The sequence below is a fragment of the Telmatherina bonti genome, assembly GCF_933228915.1.
Source record: "Telmatherina bonti genome assembly, chromosome: 3".
Lineage (NCBI taxonomy): Eukaryota > Metazoa > Chordata > Actinopteri > Atheriniformes > Telmatherinidae > Telmatherina > Telmatherina bonti.
Genome location: NC_136621.1, coordinates 16,647,289 through 16,672,877, shown reverse-complemented (window position 1 = coordinate 16,672,877; position 25,589 = coordinate 16,647,289). Strand labels below are relative to the sequence as shown.

General features: G+C 40.4%; 2 protein-coding genes across 2 annotated transcripts; one reads left to right on the top strand and one right to left on the bottom strand.

Annotated features, from left to right (window-relative positions):
• The first annotated feature begins 7 nt into the window (after nt 1-7).
• esf1 (ESF1, nucleolar pre-rRNA processing protein, homolog) lies at nt 8-24,964 on the top strand. Its single transcript, XM_079264715.1, has 14 exons — nt 8-67; nt 2,021-2,424; nt 3,763-4,079; nt 4,152-4,265; nt 8,863-8,972; nt 10,010-10,162; nt 10,304-10,418; nt 19,181-19,334; nt 19,429-19,602; nt 20,548-20,678; nt 21,541-21,631; nt 23,977-24,065; nt 24,139-24,294; nt 24,604-24,964. The coding sequence occupies exons 2-14, from the start codon at nt 2,043-2,045 to the stop codon at nt 24,943-24,945; spliced, it is 2,328 nt and encodes a 775-aa protein (XP_079120841.1). The 5' UTR covers nt 8-67; nt 2,021-2,042; the 3' UTR covers nt 24,946-24,964.
• LOC306774797 (E3 ubiquitin-protein ligase TRIM21-like) lies at nt 12,098-16,622 on the bottom strand (the record flags this gene model as incomplete). Its single annotated transcript, XM_079264970.1, has 2 exons — nt 16,556-16,622; nt 12,098-13,774 (listed from the first exon to the last, which is right to left on the bottom strand). The coding sequence occupies exon 2, from the start codon at nt 13,763-13,765 to the stop codon at nt 12,098-12,100; it is 1,668 nt and encodes a 555-aa protein (XP_079121096.1). The 5' UTR covers nt 13,766-13,774; nt 16,556-16,622.
• Nucleotides 24,965-25,589: the final 625 nt, after the last annotated feature.

The window sequence follows — 25,589 nt, the reverse complement described above, 5'->3', positions numbered from 1 at the left end:
GGCTGGAAAGGTTACGACAATTGCATGCTGGGAAAACACGTGTCTGAGCGATATCTATCAAGTAAAGGTAAATTATGGTTTTAAATATCATTTTAGTGTGTTTTTAAAGTAGTTTCTTAGTATTTTCAGTGAGCTGCAGAATCGGGTTGGTTATGAATTTCCCCCACTATTGCAGAATGTCCTCCCGTAGCCGTCATATTATTTACATGTCAGCGTGGTTCAGAAGAGATCATAGCCGAGTTTCAGCTCTGATTTCTGGCTTAGCAAATGGTTAAACGCCGGTGCTTCACAGCTAAGCCGGGCATTAAAAACAATCTTCAGTTTTACTCCTGCAAAGTTCAGTTTTGTTGCTAAATTTAGTTGTTTCCTGACCTAAAGACTATCAGCTGCATTATACATATAAACCAACACTTTTTGTTTGTTTTTATGTTTATTGATAATTATCCAGAACATCTAAGTTTTAAATTGACTCAGATTTCTCTGTGAAGCGGATAAAACCAAGTAGTACCGAGGGCATGATTATAACATGATTTTTAACTTTCTGACAAACTGAAAAACTTGTCAGTGGTCAGAAATGAAGAGAAAAAGCAATTCTATAATCTCTAAGTAATTTATTAACCATTTCATTCAGTTATTCAGGTAATCAGCTGACCTCATATTGTTGCTGAATCTAGACCTGAACAACTACAGTAACCCCAGATCATAATTCCCCCGACAGGCTTGTACAGTAGACACAAGGCTTGATGGCTGCATCACTTCATCTACCTCTTTTCTGACCCTGATGATCCCATCACTCAGGAATAAAGCTGTTGCTACAGTTAGCCTCACTAATTTGTGTTTTTTCTTATTGCTATACAGCTGTCAATCCTAATTCCTTCAGTTCCCACATTGTGCATGTAGAAATGTTCTTACTTTCACTATTAAACATGGTCCTGAGCTCTTCTGTTTATCTTTTATCTGATTTCACCAAACATTTAGGCGATCGCAAATCAGCATCATTCAGGATGGTTTTCTTTTCACATTTCGTTCTGAAAGACAATGGTCCTCCTCACTATCTTTACTGCTTTTAATGTGTTGGGAGATTCCTATCCCAGTTATAGAAGTTTCTGACCTATCGTTGGAAGTTTTCTCAGCTTAATACTTACTAATGATTGGACTCTTCTGAAACAGAATAGCATTTTTATGAAATCATGGGATGAGTTTAAGGAATGAGACGCTACTATTTGCACCATTTGGGATTAAATAACTTGTTGCCAGCTGAAGGATAATTCCCCATGCAGTAACTGTTATGCAACGTCATACAATTAATTTATATTAATAAGTATTTATTTATTGCAAAACTCCTTGCATGATAGGTAACCTTGAGTACCAGGGATCGGTGATATAAACCACTACGAGATAATGGTTGACTCTCTGGACAAATAATATGGATGAAAACTAGAAACTAACAGTTCAATGTCCTTTGTGTGGATCTTCTCCTTTATGGTGACATGTCCAGAGTGTCACCACCCGCTGTTAAAAAGCACAGCAGTTCCACCTCCCTTTAGCTTTCCACTGACTCTCATGTTGTGATCGGCGTGTAGACATGTTGCAGTCTGGGATTATTCATGCAGCCATGTCTTGTTGAAGACCATACTACATTCCCTGTATTCTTTTTGAGACTTGTTAGCACCAAAAGCTCTTCCACCTCTTCTAAGATAGCGATGTCATGTTAGCCATCAGAACGGTTGAAAGAAATGGTTTAAACTGTCTCTCTGCCTCGCTCCTGCTCTGTATCCTCTTCTCTTCCTTTTCAGCTCCTCTGGGATTTGCTGATTATCTTGATTTTTGCGCAGTTTAATGAGTTGATTCTGCTGGTAAATAATTTCTGTTGCCATGGAAACTCACTGTAATGATACTTGAAAGAGTCTGAGCTACAGTGAAAAATCCATTGAGCAGCACAGTCTCCAACTTAACGGCAATTGTGAAAAATTGATGTTTTACTTCTGGACGTTTTTTAACCTTGGTTTTAACTCGACAGGTGAGGCCGTGAGTTCACCGCCATGTCTTCCAAACAGAACCAGGATGACGACAAGCGCTTCCTCCGGGTCCAGAGGGACCCCAGGTTTTGGGAGATGCCCGACAGGGAGCGCAAAATCAAGATCGACAAACGTTTCAAGTCCATGTTTCATGACAAGCGCTTCAAGGTGAAGTACACAGTGGACAAGCGAGGACGTCCCATCAACCACACGTCCACTGAGGACCTGAAGCGGTTCTACAAACTGTCTGACTCTGAGGAGGAGGAGGATGAGGAGGTGGAGGAGGAGAGCAGGAAATCAGCAGAAAGCAAGAAGAAGAAAGGGAAACCAGTGGGAGAAGTGAAGAAAGCGAGAGCAAATGTTAAAGTAGAAGGGCCCAAACGTGGAGTTCGAGTTGTTGAGGAAGGTGAGAAAATTCTTTTATCCAATATTGATGAGAAGAAACTTGACCAAACCTGCATATTAAATATGTTTATACTTATAAAAAGGGAGTCCAGCCGATAATATCTGGACAACTATTTACCAGGATCAGAGTTCAGCGCTGCTTCCTTCTGTCTCAGTATTTTAAACAGATCCTCAAAACAAGGTTTTCCAGGTGAAGTTTCAGGTTAATTAACACTTGGTTTTTATAAATGTGTACATTTTTAATTTAGCACATTTAACACTAATTTAACAAAATCACCAAACCTTTATAGGAAGGGGGTTGCCCCCAGACCTCTCTCAGGGGGTCTAGTTTGTCACCTTTTTTTTATACTATTTTTATATCCTGTCCTGGAGCCAGAAAATGTGGTGTTTATTCACAGACTCTACGTTAAATGAACAACAAATGAGCAGAAAGAACCACGTTTGCCTGAAAAAGAAGAAAACAAAATGGTTAAAGCCAAGAAAATGTTGATCCATGATAGCACTAAAAACCAGCTGAGAGAGAGTCTTTGAGAACTGAAGGAGCTAAGTCTAAGCAAAGCTACTGAGATATCTTGGCCAGAGAGTTGGTTTGACGTGCCGCTTCGCCGTGATTGACTTCCACTCATATCAATTAATTTCAGACTCGATAATCTTTATTCTTTTTGCAAATAATCTTGTGGCATACAAACGTCTACTTGCGCCCTGTGGTCAAAAACCCTTTGCCCTTCCAGGCCAAACATCTGCCTAACCAGTGACACGTTCCCCCTATATGCGTCACCTGCCCAGGTAACAGTACAGCGCCCTCTAACAGCAACAATCAGGAACACAGTTAAACTAATTTGCTCCTATAAGGACAGTTGACAAGTAGTATCAATAATTGTTAACAGCAAAAAAAAAAAAAAAAAAGCCAATAAATGTACTTCTAGGAGGAGAAACAACGCACCAGTTCCAACCACATCAACCATCCGCACACCAGGAAGTTCTAGGCTGCTTTCATCTGCTTGTCCATGGAGAAGCTGGTCTGAAGCAGCAGATGCTTCCTGATACCAGGAACTGAAGTGACAATATTGCTCAGATCCAGTGATTAAAGGTTTCCCAGGTAACGTCGGCGGATCTGTCACATCACATAGATCAACTTTTTAAGGTTTCTGTAGCCGAACGCGCATCGTAGTAAATATTTAGACAATGTGTCACATCTTCCTGACCATCATCATTCATTCTGGCTTGTTTGACCTCCACTTTGTTCAAGAAGTGGTGGTCAAATAAACAAGGACATAAAAGTTAACAGTAGCCGTCTGTTAACTCCAGATGAGTTTAACCGAGTTTCTGTTTCTTCCAGATGATGAAGATGATGATGAGCTGTCGTCTGCAGATGAAGACCTCGACCTTGACCCAGAGGAAGAGGATGAAGACGATAAAAGTGACAACGCAGAGGTGGACAGTGATGAAGCGAGTGGCACTGATGAAGAGGAGTCTAGTCTGGACTCTGGAGACGACAGCGACAGTGGGTCAGATCTGGCCCGAGGCAAGGGCAACATTGAGACCAGCTCAGACGAAGATGACGATGATGATGTGGACGACATCCTGAGAAAAGAGGAAGAGGAGATTGAACATGACTGGGGAGAGCTGTGCAAAGACGCTCAACGGAGTGACGAGGTGAGGCGTCTGGAGGGAGGAAGGTGGGAACCTGGACGTAGTTGATGTGTTTCAAGCATGTTGTTATTTCAGGTGTCTGCACGCCTGGCGGTCTGCAACATGGACTGGGACCGCATGAAAGCCAAAGACCTGCTGGTGCTGTTGAACTCCTTCGTTCCTAAAGGAGGAGCCGTGCTGTCTGTGAAGGTGTGTCTCACGTTTATGAGCTAAATCAGATCAGAAAATGTCAGAAAGGAAATGCTTGACTTCCTGTTTTTATTGTAATACCTGGAAGAAAATAAGGTCCAGAGGAAAAGTCTGTCGTCATGACAACATGAAGAAATGGTGCTCACTGTACACATTTTCATGTTCACCATCAGATGTGGTTGTTATGTGTCGTCTGCACTATTTTAAGTTTTTCATGGTTCCTGGGCCAAATGAAGAAGAAAATCTGATGAGAGATGGATGAATTTGGACGTCTGCAGGCCGCCGTCTGCAGATGTCACCTGAAGTGACAGATATCAAGTTTCCCCTTGAGGGAGCAGAGGATAAGAGGCTAATGGAAACAATTAAGATGTACAAACAAAAAAAACAAACAAGCTAAGACGTGTGACCCAAAGTGGTTTTAAAAAAGAACAAAAAACAAAAACATATTTTTCTGGCGAAGCTTCAGGCTGATAAACCAGGAGGAGAAAACCAAAGTGGCCTCCATCAGACTCATGCTGACTGTTTCAGCTGCATGTGGAGGTTGTCCTGGCGAAGACTCCTGAAAAAAACCTGGCCGCTGTTCTGGAGAAGACCGGAGAGACTTTCCTGGAAAAGACCCTGGAGACTGTCCTGGAAAAGACACTGGAGACTGTCCTGGAAAAGACCCTGGAGACTGTCCTGGAAAAGACACTGGAGACTGTCCTGGAAAAGACCCTGGAGACTGTCCTGGAGAAGACCCGAGAGACTTTCCTGGAAAAGACCCTGGAGACTGTCCTGGAAAAGACCCTGGAGACTGTCCTGGAAAAGACCCTGGAGACTATCCTGGAAAAGACCCTGGAGACTGTCCTGGAAAAGACCCTGGAGACTGTCCTGGAAAAGACCCTGGAGACTGTCCTGGAGACTATCCTGGAAAAGACCCTGGAGACTGTGTTGCTGTGGTGGTTGCACTGTGCGTAAAGATCGCTTGAAACTTCATTTGAAAGTTTAAAGCGATTACCCCCCCCCGCCAGCACCGTTTGGGCTTCCGTACCTTATAGTGACGTCGCGCGCTCCCGCTGGTTTCCCACAGAAACGCATAAACACAACAAAATGGCAGTTAGCAACGCACAAGTGCCCCCTCTGCGTTTTCATTACATTTTGTTGCAAAATAAAAACGATATTTGTACGTTTCGACAAACAACAGTTGTGATTTGCGGGTGTTTCCGTTGAACAATGTTAAGCACATTAGCATCTCGTTTCATAATTGCGGTTAATGCAAAGTAGGCACGTAGCGTTATTTTATGCTTTTCTACTTGCTGCGGAGAATTTGCTTCGGATTTTCGAAGCTTTTCTCCCTCATTTTCTTTTCTAAAACTCTGAAATTCGCTGTTGTTTATTCCACACCGCGCCATCTTTACCGGGAGTTAACTGGTCACGATCCCCCACGTCACGTCTGAGGACAAACATAATGTTACTTATAATGTTTACAGTGGCAGCACCTGCCATCTCTTGTTTAGTTGTACTTTAAATTTAGGTAAACTTTTAGGCTGATCGCAATAAAAGCATTTTTGACATTTGTAATTTTTTTCATTTCATTTTCAAAAAAAATCTGAGATTTTATTTTTGGCCATATCACCCAGCCCTACTTAAACCCTTTTTCTTCCTCCTGATGCTCAGTTTGACCTTCGGCAGGTCATTTTGACCACGTCTGCTAGTGAAGGGCAGGCGAAACCTCCTGAAGCATCGGAGCTTTTCATCAAATGAGTTAATTCAAGGACAAGGTGTGTTTGCTCTATGAATCCATCAAGTGGACAAAGAGTTTAACAGGTCAGGTTATCACAGTGATATCACTAATTTACCGAGTTAAATTAAATCTACTGTCCATGGTTTTAATATGTATGGACATCTATTTTAGAAAATTTGTACTGCTATCTTTCATTCAATTATTTAGTTTGTTATGTAGTTGCTTTGAATTAAATGTAAATGACATTTAAATAAATTAATAAGTAAATACAGTGACGAAATTGAAATTTTCATTTGGGATAATTTTCATTTAATTTCAACTTCTTTGACTTGAAAAATGAGATAAAAATACTCTTGGACAGATGAAATACTGGTTTTCTCACTGGTTCCATGATCTCATTGTAGAGATATAAATAACGATCTACAAATCCTGTCCCAGTCGATCCCAGAGAGCTCAAAATGCAGGTGCCCTCCATTGCGTTTCACCGCTCATTATGTTGAGTTCTGCACCAAATCGCAGACCGTGCCAACCTGTCATGTGGTACGTTCCTCCATCGAAGCTTCACACAGCCTCTGTTGACAACATTGAAACGTGTCCCAAAAGATGCTTCTTAAAATCTCTCTGGAATTTCTTCTCACGCTCCAACGCCTCGGCTCTGCAAGCCACAACTTGCCTGAGTCAGTGGCCTGTGATTGGCTGGAGGGAGATGAACAGGTGCAGCTGATGAAGTGGACGGAGGATGTTTTCCTCTGGATGAATCTTTTCAAATATCATGAAAGACATGTTGGGTATTAAAGGTGGAGTATGTAAGATTTTCAATATTTAAAAAAAAAATTAACTTAAAAAAATAACTACAATCATAATTAGTTTTTTTTAAACATGTAGGTTCCAGTCTGTCCATATTTGATGTGTTATTAAATTACAAGTTTAATTAATGACAAAGACCCTTCTTAAATGTTTGCCTACCAGTAAAAAAAAAAGTGCTTTTTGTCATATGTCATTAATTAAACTTGTAATTTAATAACGCATCAAAAATGGACAGACTGTAAGCTACATGTTCAAAAAACTATCTAATTATGATTGTAGTTATTTTATTAATTGTGGTGGAATTATGCGTATAGTGTAGTTTTAATATGTTACTCATTTATTAAGTTATATTGAGATATATATTCTTGTTCTTTACCATTTGCAGATCCTTCACGGGACTTGCCACCATATGAGCAAACTTACACACACACTGATTTCTGTGTGAATGGCCGCTATGGCCCTGTGACATCAACCAAGCCAGCCAATCACAGTTTTAATTCACCCATGAAAAGAGTCACCAAAAATAACAAAAATCTCCTACAATATTTCCACACAACTCTCCAGAGAATAGCAGGTCAGACCTCTATTTTTAATTCCTCTTATGGAGAGTGAACCAGCCCACACTTTAATGTATTTTTGCTTTTTCTCTCTTTTTTTTTTTTTTCTGTTCCAACTTTTTCATCTGATACATGCTCATAAAGCTTCCTTCTGGAAACCCACATTCTTCACAGCAGAACGTTAAATAGTTTACTTACATCTTCACCATATTGCTGCTTTAAAAACACCTTCATAGAATTTGGTTTAGGTTGCTCCTCCTTTCCCCCTATAGTCCCCATCGTCCCCTGGTCTTAGATTTCTGTTATGTCAGTCCTAAAAGTCTACTCACAGGGCTTCGTTTTGGAACCTGATCTCGTATTTCTACTCACAGGGCTTCGTTTTGGAACCTGATCTCGTATTTCTACTCACAGGGCTTCGTTTTGGAACCTGATCTCGTATTTCTACTCACAGGGCTTCGTTTTGGAACCTGATCTCGTATTTCTACTCACAGGGCTTCGTTTTGGAACCTGATCTCGTATTTCTACTCACAGGGCTTCGTTTTGGAACCTGATCTCGTATTTCTACTCACAGGGCTTCGTTTTGGAACCTGATCTCGTATTTCTACTCACAGGGCTTCGTTTTGGAACCTGATCTCGTATTTCTACTCACAGGGCTTCGTTTTGGAACCTGATCTCGTAGAGTCTATATCTCTGTTTTTGTTTTATTTTTGCTTTATTTTTATTTATTGTCAAAGTCAGTCCTGGGGAAAAGGAGCACAACTACCATTATTATGAAAACAGTCGACAATTTTATAAACAAAAGTGTTTCAGTTCCATTAGTATTAAGATTCACTCAGTCTATAATATTATATCAAAAACCACTTTCAATCAAATTATAATTTGGAAAAATATACTTCTCACCAGATAAATCCACACGTGGGTGAGATCCCTTAGTGATCGACCGAAACCGGTGACTGTGGCCCTCGTCACTTTGAAGATGGCCCTTCAGTCCGGTCCCAGCAGAAACACATGGGATCCCACTTCTGACACTAAATTGTCATGGAACTGGCTCCCCGTCGGGGAATAGAACCCCAGTCTCCCGCGTGAAAGGCGGGGATATTCACCACTATACCAACTTGTAATCTAATAATGCATCAAAAATGGACAGACTGTAAGCTATCTAATTATGATTGTAGTTATTTTATTAATTTTTTTTGAAAATATTGAAAATCTTACATACTCCACCTTTAATGTCTGGATAAGAATGTAGGTCAAGGCATATTCTGATCACACCATGCGTCTAAAGTAAAAACATCTTTAGACCTGTTGAAGTGACAACATGGAAACTACCAACTGGTTTGAATCTGAGTTTTAATGGATCCAGTTCAAGGTTCTGTTGCAAAGAAATTGTTAAAAAAAAAAAAAAAAGGATTCTGTGTTTTTAGTCAAACAGGTGACAACTGCAATTTTCAGGGTGTTTTTGTTTTGTGAAGGGGAATAACAGCAATGCATGCATGTTGTTGTTGTCCAGATCTACCCATCAGAGTTTGGGAAGGAGAGGTTGAAGGTGGAGGAGACTCAGGGACCTCCGGAGCTGAAGGCACTGCCTGACGACTCAGAGGATGACACAGAGGAGGAGAGGTAACCATGGCATCATGATGATGACGGTGGACACTGTGTACACAAAATGATGGTGTTTTATTCGCCCCGGTATCGTTCTCCATGGGATTCTGTAGCAAACAGCAGGCTCAGCCCTCCGACACCAGTATTCCCAGAGACACACACTGAAGCCTGGCAATTGGCAACTCATTCTCCCAAAACCTCCGTGTTATTTATTTGTGACTGGTTTGGTTTTAAGACCTGAGACTTAGAACAAGTAACAACATGTTGATAAATTAGTTTAACCCCTTAAAATCCTGCAGTTTTCACCCAATATAGTGTTTTATGTATGAAGGAATTTGAGTGGAATGACTACGTTTGCTGAAACTTTGCAAATCTAACAGGAATGTTTATGTTTCCGTATCATCTGCTACTGGAGTACATTATGGCTTCAAAGATGAATTCTGTTTGCGACTGCTCAGAAATAAGTCTTTATCGACAATTGTTGCCCTTTCCACCGAAAGCAAAGCAAGTTTATTTGCATAACACATTTAAAGACAAGTCAACGTGCTTTACATAAAATATTACGGTAATTTCCAGCCGCTACTTTTTTCTTTTTTACACTATTTGAATCCTGCAGCTTAAACAATGATGTAATTGTAATGTATTGATTTTTACTGGCTAACAAGGCATTTTGTGCTTCATGGACACACCCTCATCACGGAAAACACAAAGAAATGCACATGAAGCAGCCTTCAAGTTAAAGGCGATCAATGTGGCTGTTGAAGAATTCGATAGTAGTTCTGATCAAGGCATCAAATAAAGTCTTTCACATTGTTTTAAAGGAGCGGAGTTTCAGCAGAAATGCAGTTTGCTGCTGAGATATCAGTCCTTTAATTCTTCACATGAGGATGGTCCTTAAAAGTTTTACTGTGTTATAAAGAGAACACATCAGCTACACATCAGGGAGAAATTACCCACCAAACAGTTTTTCTGCTGTTTTGTGATACTTTCAGCTTTTTCTGTTGGTAAAGCAGGAGGTGTTCTTCTTGGATCTGATGGTGGTTTCTTCCTCTCAGGGTTCACAGAGAAAAGATGCGCGACTACCAGTTCAAACGTCTGAAATATTTCTACGCCGTGGTGGAGTGTGACTCAGTCAGCACAGCCTCTAAGATCTATGAGGAGTGTGACAGCTATGAGTACGAGAGCAGCTGCTCCGTCCTGGACCTCCGGTATGAGCGTGCTACTCATCAAAACCAAAAAAAAAAAATCCACAGCAGAAAGAGTCATTCATTCATTGTCTTTGAGCCCGAGTTCTGCTGGAAGGTGTCGGTGTCACTGACAGTGAAATCTGTTTCATTTAAACTGAACAGGTTCATTCCTGATGATGTGAAGTTTGATGAGGAGCCCAAAGACATGGCGACAGATGTGCACCTGCCAGCATACACTCCCAAAACATTCACTTCCTCTGCAAGCGCCACCTCAAAGGTAGGAGCTGTTTGTTACACGGACAGATATGTCTATGTTGAGCGCTGCTGGGCACAGAGGTGGATCGGACTGATAGTGGCGGTAGCGGCCATTAACTGATCTCATTGTGGAAAACAGCATAGATAGATAGTGTGATAAAGACTTATTTGTTTGCTGGGTTTACACTAGTCTGGCCTAAGTCTTCGGTCAGAAAGACTGCAGCGAATCCAGATATTCCAGAATGTCTTTATTGAATTCTACAGACAAATGCCGTATTGTCGAGCATGAGTGGATACATGTGAGTGTTTGGTTAACTGTAAAAGAACAAATAACCATAATTAGCATAGACAATATAAAGGATTGATACAAAAAATAGTGTATTAAAACAATGTACAATAAACATGACAATAATACGCAGCGCATGTAAAACAATAAAGAACACAATTCTGCAAGCAAAACAATGCTGGAAAATCCAATGTAGCTGTGCAAACTGTCCACAAGGGACCTTGTGGGTAATGGTGGCCAAAACAAGCCTAAGTAAACGAAACTCGGCAGATAAGAAGCCAGGGTGTTGTCTGTACGATTGAAATAATCACAACTTGTATAAAAGTAAAGGTTGACACACTTACATAAGCATTTACGCACACCATCAGAGGGAAACAATAACCATGAGTCACGGAGCTCACTCTTGCCGTCTCCCTATATGTATCGATCACTGAAGAATCAGTGCGCATGTCCTCTGAGGGCAGCAGTGACGCAACACACGTCTCTTAAAGGGGCAGTTGCTTTAAGTTGGGAAATTTGCACAGATGGATAGGCTTTTTTTTTTATTTTTTATTTTTTTATCTTTGCTTTAATATCTTTCTCTGATGGCAGGAACCAGATGTTGGTGGAAAACAGCTTAGGCAGACCCAGCTCACAGGATGTGCTGGGAAGGGAAGATAGAAGAACAAGTCTCTGTATTTTTTTTTTTTTACGTTTTATCTGATGTCCGATAATTTAGCCAGATATCTCACTGGTTATTTCCAGTTTAGAAAGAGGTGAATTGTCAGGACATGGATCCATCCATAGCTGGGTTTGGGCTGTGGAGGCAACAAGTTCATGAGGGAAACGTAAACTCGCCAGTTCCTCCTGGGCTGTCCTGAGGTGTTCCCGGGCCAGAAGGGGTGTATATTATCCCCGTAGTGAGGTGGTTCTGGATCTCAAGTTGGGACCTTCATGGGCGTTGCAGGATAATTTGAAGTGGTTGTCAGATAATGATGAAAAATATATAATCTACATTTATCAAATAAATTTGTGGACCACATGTGCATCACGTTTACACATGTGTTTCACATGTCCATGTCCATGAGGTTTTTCTGGAAAGGCTTACCAAGACTGTCTAAATTAAACTAATAATGCAGTGATAAATCCCTGAAATTAGCATCTTAATTTTTTAACACATAAACAACAAAGATAAGACACAAGCCATGTTAAAAATCATGAATTTGGCATTATGTCTTCAACAGTGGTGAAACAAATCCACCATAAACCACTTTGTCCTCCCAGTTTATGATGATTCTGACAGTTTTTCAGCCTCACAATTAGATGATGATCCGTCTGGCATATCACACAGCTGATCGCTGCCAGGTGAGGGTGGGGGGTCACAGACAACGTACTTTATCTTGGGTCGTGGCTCAAAAGGTTTAAGAGAAACAGATTTACAGTGTGGGGGGTTTGATACAGTTCTCCTTAACTGGTTCAGGGCTGTTCATCAGACAGAAATGCACAGGACAGATAATCAGAGGAGCTGAGTTTATACCAAAGTAATTGGGATGGGGACTGAAGTATGGCCGGAGTTTATCGGTGAAGCAGCAGCCAGTAAAGGAGTAGATCAGAGTTTCAGCATTATAAAAGGAGACCAGACCCCTCTCGTAGTCTACAAACACCCCCACCTTCTTAGGATGGGACTGAAGATGGAGACGGACAGAAGGACCAGCGTTAACTTTGTACAGGTTTTCTTCCGTCAGACATAAAGTCCAGAAGCCAAACTGAGGACTCAGCGTGATCATCCCCTTCCTGTTGACGGACTCTCTGGCCACTCCTAAAGTCCAGTCAGTTTTTCCTTGAACCTGAACCTCAAAGTAAAACCTGCCTGAAGAGAAACTCTGCTTTCCTAACACACTGGGACACTGGGAGAATCTCTCTGGGTTATCTGGAAGCTTCTTCTTCCCATCTTGATGTTTCACTTGTTTCCCATCATCAGACAGGACGAGGTGAGGATTCGCTGTGTCGGGATCCAGAGTCACATCCACTGCGTACTTCCATCTTCTGTTAGATTCAAACAGCGTCTTCATCTCTTTCTCCAGCTGAGCCACAGCTTTCGCCACCATCCCCTCATATGACGGTGGATGGATTCGGACCTCCGTCCAGTCTTTGGTGGGTGGAGCAGCTTTCAGGGACAGGAAGCGTTGGAGGAGGTGTAGGTGGGGTGCAGAGCTTAGGAGCTGCTTCATCTCAGAGCTCCTCTTCATCAGCTCAGATATTTCCTCCTCCAGATCTGAGATGAAGTCTTCAGCTTGTTTCGCTGTGGTTCTTTGTTTGGCTTCGATCTCCTCCATGAGCTCCCCCAAGCCTCTCTGAATGGACTCCATCAGAGCAGTGAAGACCTGAATGCCGTCTTCTTTCTCTGTGTCTGCAGCATCTTTACTCATCTTCACTGACTCTTTGAGCTCCTGAACCTTCAGTCGTCTTTTCTGGATCATCTGCTGAATCCCAGCCTCTGTCTTGCCCAGCTCTGCCTTCTTTCCTTCGTATTCTTCCATCAGCGGAACAAGCTCATGAGACTTGTGGCCTAAAATGGAGCAGATCGAGCAGACACATGTCTGGTCGGTCCTACAGAACAGCTCCAGAGGTTTATCATGCTTTTTACACAACAGTTCCTCCAGATTCTCCACAGGCTCCATCAGCTGATGTCTTTTCAGGCTTAGAGCTGTCAGATGAGGCTCCAGGTGGGTCTCGCAGTAGGAGGTCACACACACCAGGCAGGACTTGAGGGCCTTCAGTTTGGTCCCGGTGCAGATGTCACAGGGAACTTCTCCTGGTTTGGCAGCTTGGTGCTCTGAGCTGCTGCCGCTGGCTTTCTGCTGAGCTCCATGTCTGAACTGAGCAACCATCTCAGACAGCAACGTGTTGACTTGCAGCTGAGGTTTGGTTTTAAAACCCTTCTTACACATTGGACACCGGCGTGGATTAACATCCCAGTGCTCGTTGATGCAGTTTTTGCAGAAGTTGTGTCCACATGAAGTGGTGACAGGATCAGTGAACACATCCAGACAGATGGAGCACAGAAACTGATCTTTAGATGGACGACTGTTGCCAGCAGACATGTCTTCAGCCTGAGTAAGAACAAAAAGAGGCACAAGTTTGTTAAAACAGCCATGAATATGTGCAACGTTTGTGTTCATCAGTAAATAATCAGACTTGTCAAAGTTTGACATTTGGCTGCAAGCTGAAACTTCAAGTATCACATTGATAATTTTTTTTACTGAGAAAAGTCTACTATTTCCTCTCGCTGCTCAGTAATTAAAGTTTGGAATACTTTCCACAACCTTGTGACTTTACAGACACTGAATAGCCAAGGCTTCAAGAACTTCCCTTTCCTTCTTTGCTGTGGAGAAGATGATGCATCACCGGAGGGCACAGACAGCCATATAATCTTCTGGTGGTGTCGCTCTGCCTCATACTGCATTGTCTACAATATTGCCAAGGAAGTTTAATTTCTTTTCAAGTAATGTGATCTGTTTTGAGCGAAATAAAAGCCAGAAACAACACGAGCTAGTAGCCACGCTGGCTGCGATGTTGCCCAGATTAATGAGCCCTGTGTCCAAACCTGGAGGACTAGGAAGCGCTAAAGGGGATTGGGATGCATGAAGGCATTCATGGACTTTTACCCTGTTAAAATGCTGCTATAGGCAACTAGCAATCCAAGTAAGAAGGGATGTGTGCATGGCAGAGTTTTCAGTAAGTGTAAATGATCACAGTTCGCTGCTGCGGCAAAATAAAAGTTGCAATGCTTTCAGAATTATGTGGGGGGTTTTTTTTTCTGATGTTAAAGATTTAAAGTATATTATATGAATGGGTCCATATGAACATAAAGTCAATACTTGTGCATATTCATGCACCCTTTTTGAGTTTGGACAGTATGCTTTTCTCTTTAATCAATTTTTAATTTTTTTTTTTTTTTTTTAAATTTTATTTAAATTGCGATTGCTCAGTATTCCCAATTTTTGCTTTGAGTTTTAAACAGCAGACCATGTGAAAATGTTGTATTATAACCGAGTTTACAAACTATATCACAAGTCAGATTTCTCAAATAAAAAATTGTCAGTTTTTAAGATTTTTTCAGCAGCAATTTATTTGAAGCAGCTATTTGAACTTATACTCCTGTTTCAAAAGCTTGAACTGCATATAAAAGTGCCGGTTTGAGTGTTGGTTTGCTGCTGTTGTACGTTTGGCTATTAGTTCTGCATTTACCTCAGGGTGGCGTCTCGCTAGGTGGGCAGTAACATTAGTCGTGTTACCACAGTACGTGACACGCGCATTACAGAGTTTACAAATAGTTTTTGACATGTCCAGCTCTGCTCTTCCCTTCAGAGCAAAAAATCCAAAATGTTTCCACACTTTTGTCTTAAAGGGGTGCTATTATGGTATTTCAAGTTTTCTGAGCTTTCTACAGCGTTACAGTGTTGAATCCTCATCAGACATGTGAACGTCACCGTTTTTTATCACCTAAACACATGTTTGAGTTTGAGATTGAGTTCCAGCACGCTCGCCGTTCGGTTTCCATGGCAACGAAAAACGCGTCGTTTTAGAGAGTTTTTTCTGCTTGGAAATCCTTGTGACGTCCCGGGTGATAAGGTTTGGTGATTGGTTACCTTCTACTGGTTAATAGTTCCACTTTAAAATGTGATGATGGAGGATTGAGCTGTTGTTCCTCCAGGGCTCAAGTCACTGAGGTGGTTTAGAAAAAAGGCTGTGTTTGCGGAGATAGTTATTTTTAAATTCTGCTATCATTAATTTGTTGACGGTCCCTAACTATCCGCCGGTGGTGAAGACCGCTGCGGTGAAATTTGTTATCACAACACCACGACAAAACAGCGTAGGGTCGGCAATTTATTACGAGGAGACTGGGTGTTCGAATATAGATGGAATGTATGAAGTTGAGAAGGTCGTTGCATCGTGCATCTTAACCCCACGACGAAGTGGCTTCGGGTCGGGAGACTGGGTGTCCGAATATCTGTTGAATATCAAACATCAAACTAACTTTACCTCGGTCTGCTTATCAGGGTTCTGATCGCGGGGCAGCAGCCTAAGCAGGAAGCCCAGACTTCCCTCTCCCCAGCCACATTTGCCAACTCTGCGGGGGGTCCCAAGGCGCTCCCGGACCAGCTGAGAAATGCAATCCCTCCAGCGTTCAAGTGTTTATACGTTTTTACAATAAACTATCACGTTATAACGTGATACGTTTCACGTTTTTACAATAAAACTATCACGTTATAACGTGATAAGGCCCAAACTTTCTTTTTTTTTTTTTTTTTTTTTTTTTTTAATGAGGATGACAGCTCTACGCTTCCGTAGAAAACAACTTTAAGAAGGAAACTCTTAATAAACGAAAACAACTTTAAGGGAAACTCTTAATAAACGAAAACAACTTTAAGAAGGGAAACTCTTCATAAACGAAAACAACTTTAAGAAGGGAAACTCTTCATAAACTAAAACAACTTTAAGAAGGAAACGCTTCATAAACGAAAACAACTTTAAGAAGGAAACGCTTCATAAACGACTTTAAGAATAAAAGTTTAATAAACTCAAACACCTTTAAGAAAGAAACTCTTCATAAACTAAAACAACTTTAAGGAGAAAAGGCTTCATAAACGAAAACAACTTTAATAAGGGAAACTCTTCATAAACGAAAACAACTTTAATAAGGGAAACTCTTCATAAACGAAAACAACTGCAGCAAGGAAACGCATGTTCACATTCACAACGGTGGTGCTAGGACGTAGTCAAAGTTCGTACTATGCTTATGCCAATAATTTACATCAGCGGACCTTTTTATATTATTTTGCGCAAGATTAAGGCCACGTTTAAAAAACAAAAAACAAAAAAACATATACCTTGTTGTAGTTTCGCTTTCTTTTCTCACGTCGCTCAAACTTGCCACCAGTACCTCTGTTATCCTCACCGCTGTCTGTCTGAAAACTGCAGTCAGGAGGACAGATGTGCAGAAAAAAGGACCCCGGCTGTGAAAAGCCTCCCATTTACGGTGGCCGTGAAGTGTCACAGCAAAACAAAAGCCCCAACACAACACAATTAGCCACAACACAACACATTAAGCCACAACACATTAAGCCACAACACAATTAGCCACAACACAACACATTAAGCCACAACACAATTAGCCACAACACAACACATTAAGCCACAACACATTAAGCCACAACACAACACATTAAGCCACAACACAACACATTAAGCCACAACACAACACAATTAGCCACAACATAACACATTAAGCCACAACACATTAAGCCACAACACAACACATTAAGCCACAACACAATTAGCCACAACACAACACAATTAGCCACAACACATTAAGCCACAACACAATTAGCCACAACACAACACATTAAGCCACAACACAACACAATTAGCCACAACACAACACATTAAGCCACAACACAATTAGCCACAACACAACACAATTAGCCACAACACATTAAGCCACAACACAATTAGCCACAACACAACACATTAAGCCACAACACAACACAATTAGCCACAACATAACACATTAAGCCACAACACAACACAATTAGCCACAACACAACACAATTAGCCACAACACAACACATTAAGCCACAACACAACACAATTAGCCACAACATAACACATTAAGCCACAACACATTAAGCCACAACACAACACATTAAGCCACAACACAACACATTAAGCCACAACACAATTAGCCACAACACAACACATTAAGCCACAACACAACATATTAAGCCCCAACACAACACATTAGGCCCCAACACAACACATTAGGCCCCAACACAACACATTAAGCCTCAACACAACACAATTAGCCTTAACACAACACAATTAGCCACAACACAACACATTAAGCCACAACACAACACAATTAGCCACAACACATTAAGCCACAACACAACACAATTAGCCACAACACAACACATTAAGCCACAACACAACACATTAAGCTGCAACACAACACAATTAGCCACAACAGAAGTGATTTTTTTTTTAAATGTATTTCTCGGGACCTCCGCAATGGAATTTACATCATCTGAAGTGAGCAACAATGTACATAACATCACGGGAAGTCAGCTGTTTTCAGTCCTTGCAGATGATAAATGGATAAAGAGGTCTGTACATGCTCACAAGCTGCAATGACCTGGTGACCTGTCCAGGGTGCCATCAATACCATACTACCAGAATATAGATTTTAGAGTAACTAGTTTACCTAACATGCATGTCTTTGGAAGGTGTGAGGAAATAATAAAATGTAAAAGAGATCATTACAGTTTTATTTTACTCTTCCTATCAATCCAACACAGAAACTGATGACATTATTTTGACCCTATTCTATCACTGCTGTTTTAAAAAAAAAAATAAAATAAATTAATTCATCTCCATATACAGCTTCATTTATTAATTGATTCAAATGAAAAAGTTTACAAACTCTGTCCAACCTGGTATGTCAGGGAAATTTACCTTATCTATACTGTGTTTGATCAGGGATTTGTTGGTCTAGTGAACGAAAATATGTACAGAACAACAGAAACCAGGTCTTCGATCTTCTTTTGAGTTTTACTTCTGAAACGCTGGAATGTAGTGTGTAATGTTTTACAGCTCTATTTACTGTCAGTAAACATTTCTTTCTGCAGGAAAGGAATGTAAATGTTGATGAATCGGACATGAACATAAGATAAAACAGAAATAACCCTGCCCAGCTTGACGTTTTTATCCCAACACTTAAAATATGGTCAGCTCCAGAAACCTCGATAGAGAAGATTAGATCACTACAGGCAATGTAAACACAACATTTTATGTGTTTTATCAGCTTTTTTTTTTTTTCTTTCACTTGTCCAGTCCAGCATTTTAGCAGCAGAAAGATGATCTGTTCACAACATAGCAGCCTGCAACATCTTTAAGTTAAGCAAAGCAGACAATCATTGAGAGCACCTGTTTAAACAGACAAACTATCATGAATCACAACAACAAAAACATCAGCAACACAAAGGAATAAAAACATGAACATAACCCAACATTCGAGTTCAAGCACCTGCTTCTCCAGTGACACCTTGACTACTGTTGTCTTAAAAAGGATAACAATTGTGAAGTTTACACGATCATCTCAATTATTGGATAACTCCAGAAATCAGATAGTGGTCAGACTTTTGGTGTACAAGTAAACCGACTCATTGCTGACCTCTCAGTGCTTCAAAAAGCTAGCTAGTATTCACTCAGAGACACAGCAGCACTGAGTGTTTCAAACTAAAGCTTGTTAAGTTACTGCAACTCTGAAATCTACTTTTTAAAATCACTTTAGGGTTATTTCAGCCTACATGTTATTTCATTATGAGATTGAACCTTAAGACTAAATGATGCTATCAACATGACACTGGGAGTCTGAGGGTCGGTTGATGTCCCTGTGGAGGAGTCGTCAGCTTGGTCTGAATACAGAACTGATGTGTTTGTGGTGAACCAATCAGGTGCAGCTGACCTGGGATGAAACAGACCACGAGCGTGTGACGGCCATGAACAGGAAGTTCAACAAAGATGAGCTACTGAACATGGACTTTAAAGCGTACCTGGCATCCTCCAGTGAGGAAGAGGAGGATGAAGAGCATGAGAGCGGAGCTGAAGGTGGGAAATGTGAAGCTTTTTTAATATTTCAGATTCTGTTGCTGTGATGATATGAGACCATGCTAAGGCGTTGTGCTGCGTTTGTGTCGGACAGAAGAACATGTAGAGGAGGTGCAGACGAAACCGCCTGAGGAGGAAGAAAAGAAGAAGAAGAAACAGAAAACTGAGGAGCAGATCTCCAAGTACAGGGAGCTGCTAAAAGGCATCCAGGAGAAGGAGAAGAAACAGGAGGACAAAGACATGGAGATGGAGATCACCTGGGTTCCAGGTAAAGGAAGACATCTTTAGCTGGGTCATCTTCTCTCTTTCCGCATTTGTAATTATGTGATGTTTTAAAGATGGATTTGTATATTTGACACATTAATTTATCTGGGAAGTTCTCCGTAGGATCCATCCAGAACAGCACAGGTATAAAAGCATCCCAACAGTAGGAATGATGCTGGGAGCAGCCTTTCATCTCCAAGTGGCTTCATACTGTCAGATACTGATATTTTGAAATGTGCAACATTGTGGTCTCTCTTCATTATCCACTATAGACCATTACTATTGCATGACCATTACCTGTATTATTACCATTATTCATTACCATTATTCTCACTAGCTTCTAGATAACAGGACGTATTATCTACAAGTTTAGAAATGTCTTAAAGCCTTAAAGAGACAGAATTTTTTTCATTTGTTCAGTCATGTCTACAGTGGTTATACTCGTCAACTGTGAAAGTTTATATTTGATTTTAGTTTTAATCATTTTTCAGTTCAACAATATCTGATCTTTTTCATCCTTCTTTTTGTAAGTTTTCTGGTCCATCTCAGTCGGTTTAACACAAGTTTCCCACATTAACTCTGATTCATTACAAACCTGGTTAAACTGGAGCGATGAGGAGGAAAAAGGGAATAAAGCTGGTTCATTTAGACTTCAGTTTTCAGTTCTGCTTGAAATTCAGGAGAGAATCAGGTTTGTTCTGCAGACATGTAAAAGTATTTTTTTTTCCTTTTTGATTAATATTCATGTTTCAAATGTAAATAATACAACATAAATGTGTCCATGTAGACAGAAAATGGATATTCTCTTAAAAACCTGTTAAAAAATATTAAATTTTTTCAATTTCAACATAAAAACTAAAATCGTTTCACTTGAGCAGCTGCTATTTTTTTCTGTTTGCTGGTGTGTTGAACTGTTCAGCATTAACAAGTGAATTTTCTCCATGTTCAGGTCTGAAGGAAACAACGGAGCAGCTGGTGAAGAAGAAGCTGGAGGGGAAAGACAAGCTGACACCATGGGAGGAATATCTGCAGAAGAAAAAGGAGAAGAAGAAGAAGAAAAAGAAAACTGATAAAAACCAGGTGATAAGCACATCACAAGTTTTATTTTAGGTTTAAAACAGATGAGGAACGATACAGGTGGATTCACACAGTTTTCTACAACTTCCAACTGTGGAGAGAAAATAGAATCAATTTGAAGCACTCTAATTGACTATTAACTATTTTAATTTTAATTTTATTTTTTTCCAATAACTGTGGACATTATTTCTGAGTTAGAAGCTCTAATGTTAAAATTATCCCTATCTCTCTAAGCTAGTGGCAGTAGTACTGAAGAAATGCCCTCATGTCCAGCTGCAAACACAAAATACTGAGAACTTCACCAAAAACCACCATAAAATGTTTGTTTTTGTTGCTGTAACCTGCCATTTCAGCACATATTTAGCATCTTTACAACAAAACAATACGTTATTAACAGTAATATAATAAATATTTTACTCACTAACAGATCTGAACAAATTGTGAAACATTTAGAAGGATGAGAAACTCTACTACAAATGAATAAATAAAGTTCTGTCTTTAGGTTTTATGGAGAGATGAGGATCATTTGGCCATTTGAAGTCCCAACTCAAACAGCATGTCCATAGTCATTGGCAAAACAAAAGAAATACAGTGGCTTGGTAGAGGTCTGGGCTTTCTGAGTACTTGTAGATCTCTTTACATTGGGGCTAGTAGGAAAAGTAATATTTGTGACTAGAAAATAACGCGTTTATTATAGTAATTCCCCGTGTGAAACAAGAAATCTTCAGCTGCAGAGAAGAGCTGAGAAATCCCAACTGTTGATTGTAAATGTAAAATAATTCATGGCAAATATTTTCTGTTATTCACTTTACTGAAAACAAAAGTTTCCATGTTTTCAGCTGATCAGTGATGTCTCTGCTTTCAGGGAGAGGCTGATGAAGAGTTCAGTGATGATGAGCTTCCTCCTGACGTCGACCTCAGTGACCCGTTCTTTGCTGAGGAACTTGGTACTTCAGGTGAGCTTTGTTTTGCACCATCTTTAAATCCAGTTTCCATGGTTACAGGAGAACATTTTTTTTATGTTGCCGTGGCAACACATGAGTTTATATAGAGTTAAAGTGCTAGAGCAGACTGACATCTATAATAAAGCAAAAAGATTTTATTTTAAATCAAAGAAGGAAAATGAACAATCAAGAAATATAACAATGACCAAAAGTTAACAAGCGAGATTTTTTTTTTTTTTTTTTTTTTTTTTAAATACCGAGATTAATTTATCTATTAGCAGCAAAGCCTGATGGACCAGTGCGGATCAGTGGTAACCCTGGCCCATAATTGGTCACTGTAGAATTCATGTGGGTCATCAAAAAAAAGTATTTTTCCTTCAGTTCGCTGTATTGACCAATGTGCAGTTCATCAGCCACAAAAATAAAAATATTCTAGGTTTTGTTTTTTTTTGTTTTTTAAAGGGAATTTTAATCAGGGCTGTTATGGAGTTAATATATGGAGTTAATGAGTTTGTTTTTTTTATGTATAAATAAAGTTATTGCTTGAACCATTTTAAAATATTAAATTGGCAATGTCTCAATGAGAGAAGGTGATTTTTGGCATATGGATGCGTTGTCACAACTGTGAAAATAATCCATCAAAAATAACTTTCTCCTCCTTAGTTATGAAGATAGTGACACATTTACTGTCTTATATTTAGAGGAGGATGACCCAAGCTAAATAAGCTCTGGTTCTCGCCTCTATAAGTGCTCCGAGCTTCTGAAAGCGTGCAGATTGTGCACAACGAGGGGCACGAGCAGAGGGGTTCAGAGGGCCAGATGAGTTTGATCGACATATCACCATTTAATCGCTTAGAACTGGCCAGTAAAAACAATTGGATGGTATTTTTCAGTCTGTTCCATAAGTGACAAATGTTTTTATTTTTGTGTTTGAACATTTAATCAATTGGCTGCTATCAGGGTGTGAAGGGGATTTTAAACAGTATAGTGAAAATGCTCCTGAAAAAATCATCTCTTATCCTGCCTTCAACTGTAAAACATTTCCAAGGCAGGGAGATGACTCACTCTGTCCTTTTTAACTTCATTACTTTATAGATCTGACTTCAGTTTGTATAATAAGACGAGTCAGTTCAGGTGGCAAGGATTACTACATATACATATACACATTTAAATAACTACTCGATCTGAAAGATTTGTGAAATACTGGATTTTTCACCTTCAGATGAAATGTTAAGTGGTTTATAAATCCATTATAATCTGGAACATGCCCAATACAAGAAATAGTTAAATAAAATACAGGAAAGTTAACTAACAAAACAAATAAGTTGATAAATTAAAAGCATAACATAATATCAAATGTTTTATATACATGAAATAAAAGGAAAAAAACAGATAATTGTTTAAAAAAAATCAATCTGTGAGTTTTATGAGTCGATGTTGGAATTGTGGAAAAATTCTGAAGAGTCAAAGAACGAGGAGTCTGGACTGTTCAATAAACTTTGTAATCATCACAAAATATTACAATTGCAACTGGAGAAACTGTTCAGAAGTCTGATTGAGCAGAAGTGTGGAGGGGTTCTGAGGAGGAGGAAGGAACCTCTTTTTAACACTTTTTTTTTTCTCCAGAGGACACACCAGTAGATGTTATAAATCCATGTTTCTTTCAATTACAATATAGCTTGTAATTAGCTAATAATAATAATAATAATAATAATAATAGCTGACCAAAACCTTGCTGTCCAGTCATCAGATGATTAGCAGATGGGCTTCTCCAAGATATACAACCTATATAACTCTGTTTTATGATGAACAATATAGAGCTTTACGTCAGGAAGGAGGATTACACATATATTAAACAAAGTGAGCTGCTCCAGAGACACTGGGGTCTCTATTACCTTGTGCTTAAGACTGCTGCTGTTAGGCCTTCTTCTATGAGCCATATGTTTAATATAACCATAAAAAGTGTGAGATTGAAATGTAGCACACCAGATCAATACAAGTATATGAAATTTCCATTACAGAACAATTCATATTTAATTCAAATCAAACCATTTTTAAAACCCAGGCTTAGTTTGTAATATTCTCTAAAATGATACTTCATGAAATGTACTTGCACTTCTCCGTACTGTAAGAAACAGAAGAATTTGGAGTTTTTATTGTTTATAGATTATTATGCTGTTATGTTACTGGTCTGACCCACTGGAGAGCAGATTAATCTGGATGTGGAACCTGAACTAAAAGGAGATTGGCCCTCCTGGTCTATGAGGAAAATGTGGACATGAACTCGTATGAATTTATGAAGCTGTAAATCCACAGAGGACCTGGAGTCTGAGGGTTTGTGTCTTGTGATGTTACAGACCTGAAGAAGAAGCAAAAAGGCAAGACGAAAAAGCAGCCGGAGGAAGAGGAGGATGCAGCAGAAGAAGAGGAGCTGGAGAAGCAGAAGGTCAGGAATGACTTCCAGCTGATCTGCTCACAGCTGAGGCCAACAGAACCTCATTTTGTTGTTTGTTTTTCAGGCTGAGATGGCGCTGCTGATGGAGGACGATGCAGATGAAGCCCGACACAAACATTTCAACTACGACAAGATCGTGGAGCAGCAGAACCTGAGCAAGAAGAAGAGGCAGAAGCTGCTGAAGAAGGGCAAGGAGCCGCTGGAGGACGATGACTTCCAGGTGAGACCTTCAGAGGTTCTCATAGTTACCCGGAAACAGTTCCGGGATCCACCGCTACCTCTGTTCAACCAGAGCCGCCCAGTCATGGTTCAGGAGGACTGATGCTAGAGCTTGTTCTAAGTGGGTCTTAGAACCCACTCAGAACCAGTTAGGTTTCCCCATCACCAAGTCGAAAACAGGAAACTGTAAACTTGTTCTACTTCTTCTGTCTTTATTTAACCAGAACAAACTCTGGATCTTTAATCGCAGCTGTAACCTTCAGAGTTCTGATGAAACCCAGTAACAACCCACTTCTCTCCCTCTGTCCAGGTGGATGTCAAAGACCCTCGTTTCCAGGCCATGTTCACTTCCCACCTCTTCAATCTGGACCCGTCCCACCCCAGCTACAAGAAGACCAGGGCCACAGAGAGCATTCTAGCCGAGAAGCAGCGGCGGCGAGAGGAGGCGCAGCTGCACGTTGGAAACACGCTCAGCTCCCAGCAAGCCCCGCCCACACAGGAGGAGGCCACCACTGCAGGGAAGCAGCAAGAAAACAGCTCCGATGCTCCATTGGTGAAAAGAACGATGGATCCGAGTCTATCTCTGCTCGTCAAGTCGATCAAGAACAAAACGGAGCAGTTTCAGGCTCGCAAGAAGCAGAAGCTGCTGTAGGTCTGATCCACTTCCTGTTAGCTGTCGTGTTTGTACGGCACAAGTCTGAGCTCCAGGAACATTCGCAGCCTGAAACTGAGTCCTGGAACTGAAGATCAGGAGATGTGATGGATGAAACTCAGTTACAGAAAACAAGATGTTTATTCAACATTTAATTAATTATCAAACAGTAAAGGAACTATTTCCATGGAATAAACATCAATCAGCTGAATCGATCACAGGAAACGTTAACGACATTGATCCTGACAAACAGATTAATGCCCAACATATCAGAGCTACAGGTTGATCCAGTGATCACATGACTTCTGATTAGTTTACAGGTAGACTGATTAGTTAAAAAGGTCCTGGAGCCCTGCACAGCTCAGACGGTCTGCAGACCTGAAAGCAGACTAACATGGTGGGTTGGTGGACCTCATCTGCTTTACAGAGGTTTAACAGGACATGAAAAGTTCTGATCCAGACTTTGAGGGTTTTCTTGTGTGTTCAAAGTTTAAATTGAGGTTGAGAACCAGAACCAGTTCTGCTGCTTCATCCATTTTCTACACCTGCTTCTTATCAGCTGTATTTGTCTCCATGTTGACCCGTCCAGGTGAGAGATGGGATGTGCTCTGCTTCCCACAACTCAGCTGGATAAACCAGTACAG